The sequence below is a fragment of the Chelon labrosus genome, assembly GCF_963514085.1.
Source record: "Chelon labrosus genome assembly, chromosome: 18".
Lineage (NCBI taxonomy): Eukaryota > Metazoa > Chordata > Actinopteri > Mugiliformes > Mugilidae > Chelon > Chelon labrosus.
This window is the reverse complement of record NC_140351.1, coordinates 8,682,070-8,689,533: the sequence shown is the minus strand read 5'-3', so window position 1 is coordinate 8,689,533 and position 7,464 is coordinate 8,682,070. Positions and strand designations below refer to the sequence as shown.

Sequence of the window (7,464 nt, the reverse complement as noted above, 5' to 3'; positions counted from 1 at the left end):
TTTCTTTCCATTATGGAGGACACTCAAACTCATCTATGTAATACTGATCTGTTTTTGTCTTCTTTTCATGTTTTTTTTTTATAAAAGAAGTTGAGTTAAATACATTAAGAGGACAATTACATGTAGATATTTCTGATGAAGAACAAGCAGAAATGTGAATGTGTATCCTGAATGTATCCTGTCACCTTTGTTCATATATTTAGATGACTGCTGAATTATTTTAACAACATGTTGGCTTTATAAAAACTCATTTATGTCAGTTATTCTGTGATCAAGTTGTAAAAACACAAATAAAACAAAAATCATTTGAAGTGTACATTTTAATCTCTATGGGTTTCTCTTCAGTCCAGTACTACAGAGCAGCAGTGATGGAGACCAGTGAAGTTATATTTAATAATGATAATAAGATGATGATGGTGATTTATTTGTATATTTCTGGTTCACATACAGTACACAAGGTCCTTAATACAGTTCAGCTGTGTCACTACATAACAGGAAGTAATCATGCAGTGACAGTGAACATTGTATTTCAACATCTTCTTTAAACGGACATGAATCATGATGATGCTGTTTAAATTTAAAATGTGCGGCATCTCACATTTTGTTTTATTTTACAAGGAAATGTTAAACGTAATATCTTTTGTTGAACATGAAAACTAAACTACATAAAGTCCATGATCCCTTGAGCACTGGGAACTCCCGATGTGAACGTTACAGGAAAAACTCATTTATACAAATGAATGGTGGTAATTTTGAAACTTCTCTCATAAATAATAAGTATGTTGTGTCTTTAGTTGTGTATGTCATCTTTAAGTTTTAGCTGAAACTTTTTCAATTCTTTCTTTACTGTGTGAAAAGAAAACTGAAAAAAGTCACTGATCAATTAACATTTCATAAACAAAGACTAAGCCTTAACTTGTGCAAAAATGTTTATTGGTAGACAGGATGTGAGAGAAATGGATGGAGGGATGAGAAATATACAGCAGGGTGACATGAAAGGGTCGGAGGGGATGGGTTGAATATAATCGGAGGGGATAGGACAAAAAGGGTCAGAGAGGATGAAATGAAAAGGGTTGAAGGAAAGACATGAAAGTTGTGGAATGTGTAGACAGATGATGGTGGAGCAACCATGGGAGTGAGACTCAGGGTGGAGGCACATCTCAGGAAGCAGGGTTAGGATGCACCTCTATAGGTAAGCATAGAAAATAAAATGATATGGGGCGTGGTCTAATTCCCAATCTTCAGTTATATTTACTCCATTTAAATATACAGACAGTATTTTGATTAAATTGTTCTTCTTTGAGTGAGAGTCTTTCTTAAAATTGTTAGGAACGTGGTGATCCTGAATTTCTCCTCTGCAAAGCCGTTGGTGGTCAGCGGTGGTAGTGATAATGTTGGTGGGCTCTCCTGAAGTCAATAACTTCCTTAGTTTCTCCAATGTTTCAGAAACAGGAGTTACACCTCTTCTCTGTAGAGTGCTTCATTGCTGATGAAGCCAGATACTGTTGTGTCATCAGCAAACGTTATCATGAGGTTCGAGCTGGACTTTGTGATACAATCATGGGCAGGGGTGCACATAACTTATTCAGTGAGTCACTCCACATGTAGTGTGGTCTTAATAAGTGCAGTCTTCCTCACTGTCCTCCTCAGTGTTGCCCCCACTGTCCTCTGCTTCAGCTTCCTGCATGGTAGATATTAAAGATGCTGCAGATGCACCTCCCTGTCCCTGGTTGATTCTCCGATTAGCTGTCTCCATTCACAGGTCAACAGCTTGCTTTGGGTCAAATGTCTCTGTCCTCATATACTTTTCAGCCAATGGGGCACCTTCACAGTTGGACATGTGGATATAAACTTCATAATCTCATGTTTGGGGTGAGAAGAGACTGATCCTCAAGTGATAGCCAATAAAACAGAGGAAGACATTCAAGATGTTAGTTCATGTTAGAAGGACAAGAATATGTTGTGTTTACAACTCAAAATTCAATATGAGGAAACTCTAAATCTCCACAGCCTTTAGTTCACATGGTCAGTGGTTTATCTACTTATCTGTTGTGGTGTGATACGTAATGTGCACATCACCATATGTAGAGCTAGTGCAAGGATCCCACAGCTGTAAATGGGGAACTAAACAGAAATGGGGAAAAACGACAGAAATGTGCACGTACCATTAGCAGCATCACCATACATATCAAACATATTCATTGATTTCAAAATACTGCAAAAATGAACGAGTCATTGTTTGCTCCAGATGAGAAAAACCTGAGAACTTCATCATGTGCACCAGGGACAATATTGTCTTTGTCTCGTTTGTTTATTCTCTTATGCGAAAGGCTTTTGCATCTGCTGGTTGAAAGTTATGGAGACATGAAAATAATCTAACATTATCAATGTTAATATGCATGAACTGAACAGCTTTCCCCTTTTTCAGATATTATTTCTTTCATGGTGACGTGTTCCCTGCTGGCAGAAAACCTGGAGGTGAAATCATTGTCTCCATCATTTCTACTCTAAACTGTAAATGTAAAGGACTCTATCCAGATGATTTCCAGCTGATTTCTCATCCAACTGGTTTGTGAACAACCTCCTCTACCTACTGAGCCTCAGACATCTATGGGTGTTGGCTACTTTGTGGCGGATTCTATCTTCGTACATCCAGTACACAGTTGGTGATTATTTATAACCTCAGGCACTGAAGGTACAGGTGGCTTTTGTTGTATTTTAAGAAAGTAGATGACAGCAAGTGATGTGATAAAGATCATCCTTTAAAATAAATACATCATTCACACCCTGATGAGCTCAAGATGCCCCTAAAAGGTAACTTCCTCACTCACAGAGCTCGAGCAGGAAGGATAAAGACTCGTTGTATTTTTGCATCATTTCAGTCATGTGATATCTGTCAGCAGTAGAATAAAACCAAGAGAAGTTTGGGTGTTTGCGTTTTACATCACAGAAACAGAGAAGAGAAGAGAAGAGAAGAAAAGAGAAGAGAAGAGAAGAGAAGAAAGTTTCTCTTATACCTGTAGATTCATTTGGTAAGAAAAGTATTACTGAAGTATTTACTGATATTTTTTAACCAGAGAGGAAGCACATGATATATTTTAACTTTTGTCTTTGTTTCCAGTCTAGGAGATGAGTGTCATGGCAGCCCTGTGTGTGAACATGGTGACAGTCAACATGTTACTGAGTGTCTTCTTTCTTTCAGGTCAGCTGTTTGTTCAGTCTCTTTTATTTGGAGACATTACTTGAATCATTTCTAGTCTGAAATATTTTCTACTGACATTGTTCAAAGGGTCTACATGTAACATGCTGCAGATGAACTGGAGTTTGTGTCTCATCAACTTTCTCTTCAGGCAGATTTTCATCCACATGATATTCATCATTAGTCTGGTTTTACAGGTGTTTGGGCTGGTTGTAATCTAAAACCAAACCTCTTCATTACTGCACCAAAGGAGATGGAAGCACTGAGTGGATCTTGTTTGAAAATCCCATGTAACTATACAGAGGAACCAGGAAAAGGGTTTGACAGCAGCAGAGAAACCTTCGGAGGGTGGATTAAAAATGACTGGAGATTCATCCAATATCCAGATAATATAATCTTCAACAGTAGTGGGTCAGTTAACATCTATCCAATGAATATTATTGGAGACCTGAATCAGAAAAACTGCACCACTCTGTTTTCTAATTTAAAGACAAGTCATTCAGACACATACTACTTCAGAATTGAGAACGGGTCATTCAAGGTAACAGCTTCTTGTGATCCTCTTCAAATAACAGTTAAAGGTAAGACAGGTTTTGTTAATTACAATTTATTTTTAACATAATGTGAAATCTGTTTCATCTTCAGTCAACAAACTCTGTAACCCTTCTATATATGTTATCAACAGTACAAATAAGTGGACTGATTAAAAAAAGTAAAAAGCTGAGCTTTACTAACAATAAAACAATGAAATTTAGGTACATTCAATACTGGTACAACTGTAATTCATAAATAATTCAATATAATAATGTGTGTTTGATGTGAAACCACAGATTCTCCTTGGAGACCCAGAATTAAAATCTCAGGTGATCTGAAGGAGAAGGAGTCTGTCACTATAACCTGCTCAGCTTTCACTCCCTGTCCACACTCCCCTCCTCAACTCACCTGGAATCTCCAACAAGACCCTCAAAACAAAATAGAGGAAAACACAGATGGGACCTTTATAACTAAAATCCAGGAGACCATCACTCTGTCAGACACATATGATGGATACAACATCAACTGTTCTGTCAGATATCCTGTGAATGAAGGAAAAGACGTCAAGACAGCAGAGACACAAGAGACTCTCAGTGTTTCATGTGAGACAACCAGAGTTTGTTGTTGGATCCTGTCAGCACATGATGATTCATGGGATGTCAGCTGTTTGTGATGAATAAAGTGAATATCTGTCACATTTTCCTCAGATGCTCCTAAAGACACCTCAGCATCCATCAGTCCATCAGGTTTGGTGTCAGCAGGTAGCTGGGTGAAACTGACCTGCTCCAGCAGAGCCAAGCCTCCTGTCAGACGCTTCACCTGGTTCAAGAACAGCACAGATGGACCCATGATCGTATCTGAAGGACACTTCTACAGCTTCAGTGTCACTGATGGAGGAGATTATTACTGTGTGGCCTCAAATGAAGTTGGTAACCAGACGTCACTATGGATTCATATGAATGTTGAAGGTAAATGCAGAAATGAACTGAATCTACTCTCATCTTGTTGACGTTGAAGGTAAATGCTGAATAGGACTGAATTAACTCACTTTAGTCAAGGAGGGGTGCAGGGAATGGGGGTTTTACAGAGGGTTTTAGGACCCAAACACAGAACTTTAAAGACAGGAGTTGGCAAAAGGGATATTTAATACAAGAAACAACTTCCAAAAACTAAGGTCGCTGCTGACGTGACAAAAATCAAAAACACTATGAAAACTAAGATAAGACATGAAACTATGGCTTGACAAACATGGAAAACATGAACAAACTATGGCATGATACCTGAGAACTTGGCAAACAAACAGTATGACACGACAAGGAACAAAGGGGAAGGCAGGGCTATATATACACACACGAGGAACAGGGGTGACGAGACACAGGTGAAGCAAATCAAGAAATAGCACAAGGTGAAACCAATGATCTAATCAAAAGGAAAACACAGAAGTAACACCACAGGAAATCAAGAACTTAAAAAAATAAAACAGGAAACAGAAAAACTACACACTAAACCATGACTATGAAAAACCAAGAAATTAACAAAATACCATAAACAAACCCAAGAAACTAAACCGTGACAGAAAACATGATAGAAAACATGACAACTTTTATTATCTACAAATGGAGCTTCTTTTATGTTTGCACCTTTGTCATCATTGTATTCTTGTTTCTCTCTGTGAGGTACCAATGAATCTCCACTCATTGAGGCAGTAGTCGGAGGATTAATCAGGATCACCGTTTTCATCTGCCTTTATGTTTGGTGAGTATCAGCCAGTTCGTACAACAAAGGTTATCTGTCACGCTTTAGTCTCACCACTGGGTCACACTTTATCCTGATTTCTCATTGGTGGTTTAATCCACAGTGCTCTTGTGCTTTGGAGGCGGACAAAGGCAACAAATTCAACTGTCCAGCAGAGTCAGGTGAGAAAACATGAAACTTTACTGTCAGTCAGTCTGTTTTAAAATAGATGCCACAAATTTAGACCGCAGTGCTGTGTGTTTCTAAAGGAAATGTGACGATATACTGAATCTAACAAAACCTCCTGTTAAAATAACTGTAACACTGTGCACTTTGACTCACTATACAATGTTTCGTTGTGTCAATTAAAAGTTGAATTGAGACTCCAAACCTAGAAGAAGATTCACTCCCATCTACTGAAATTTTGTTGTTACATTTTCTTTTCAGAATCAAACAGGTGAAGAGCTGGCTGTTAAAGAGCCAGCGAAGAAAGCAGCAGCAGCAGCAGCAGAAGAAAACATCCATCACGGAGAGATCAGCTTCTACAAGCGGAGACATGAACCGTCCTCTGTCTCAGTGCAGGACAAGGGACAGCAGCAGCAGGACACAGTGTACGCACAGATCAACAAACCAGCAAAGACATTAACACAGACTGCTGACGGCACAAAGGATATCTATGTTGAAATGAAGAAATTCTGAGGATTGTTTTTTGAAGGGCAAGATGCCAGGCTAGTCAAAAAAGAAAAACTCTCTTTCCAAGTTCAGGATCAGGATGCAACAAATTGACATCAGCTCTGGAGCATTGGTGAAATAATCTGCATATTGTGAAAACCTGCAGACTGCAGTTGTCTTGTTTCCAATTCTGTCAGACAGGATGTTGTTTAGATGATCAAAAAGTTTGTGAACGTGACCGTATGTCTCTGATGCGGCATATTGTTTTAATCTTCGTCCTCTTCCTCAGACAAATGTGTTGCAATAAGAAGCCTTTTCTGAGTGATCGGACGTTTGCAGCACATGACGCATTTAAATCTCCAACTTTTCTACAATTAATGTCTTCTCTTTTTATTCCCATTCTTGTTTTAAAACTTTACATATACAAAATTGTCTAAAATGCTTCTTTATTTCCACAGAACAAATCTTTAATAAAGGATAACATAAACGGAAGCAATTCTCTTGTGTTGCAACTCTACAACAGGATTTTAAAATAGGTCTACTGTGGAAATATGAAACTCAACCATACAGTTCTGCACTGTGTTACAAGTACTTTACATGTGTTTGTGGTGATGCTTTCACAGATAGAACTGAAGATAAAACATGATGTTGAATTTAAAGGAAGTACAACTGCTGAAGTGCATCCTCCACAAAATACAGTTTGTTATCTAACTTCATTTCGGCCTCAGTGACCAGGTGTTCTGTCACAGGTTGATCTATTTCTAAGGTCCAGATGAAGGTTCACCTTCAGCTGCCCAAAACACTTGTAGTTCTGTTTGGTTTTTGCAGAGTCAGACAGATGAGAGCAAGTCACAGAAAGTATTTGACCATAGCTATAATGTTAAAACCTTTATTTGTAAATGTTTTCATGTCAGTTAATGCAGAAACAGGAACTCGAGGTTTGGATGTGAAAATAGATTTTTTATTACAGTTCAAAGGACAGAAACTCAGAATCTCCACAGCCTGCAGCTTTCTTCCATCAGTTATGGGCTAATTCCTAATTGCATGCTCACCTCACAGAGCTCATTTATTCATTCATTCATTCATTCTTCTTCTTCTGTAACCGCCTATTCCTGTTAAGGGTCGCGGGGTCTGCTGGAGCACCCAGGACAGGGCTAACACAGACTGACAGACAACCATTCACACTCACATGCACACCCACGGCCGGAGTACCTGGAGAAAACCCGCACAGACACAGGGAGAACATGCAAACTCCACACAGAAAGGCCCATGGATTTGAACCTGGGACCTTCTCGCTGTGAGGCATCAGTGCTAACCACCTATGC

At 38.8% G+C, this 7,464-nt stretch overlaps 1 protein-coding gene across 1 annotated transcript; it reads left to right on the top strand.

Moving 5' to 3' along the window:
* Positions 1 to 2,801: 2,801 nt before the first annotated feature.
* Positions 2,802 to 6,166, top strand: LOC311503741 (myeloid cell surface antigen CD33-like; the record flags this gene model as incomplete). The annotated part of the gene is made up of 7 exons (XM_084566615.1): positions 2,802 to 2,814; positions 3,397 to 3,780; positions 4,030 to 4,335; positions 4,441 to 4,701; positions 5,410 to 5,488; positions 5,592 to 5,649; positions 5,915 to 6,166. The coding sequence occupies 7 exons, from the start codon at positions 2,802 to 2,804 to the stop codon at positions 6,164 to 6,166; spliced, it is 1,353 nt and encodes a 450-aa protein (XP_084422741.1).
* Between the last annotated feature and the right edge of the window lie 1,298 nt (positions 6,167 to 7,464).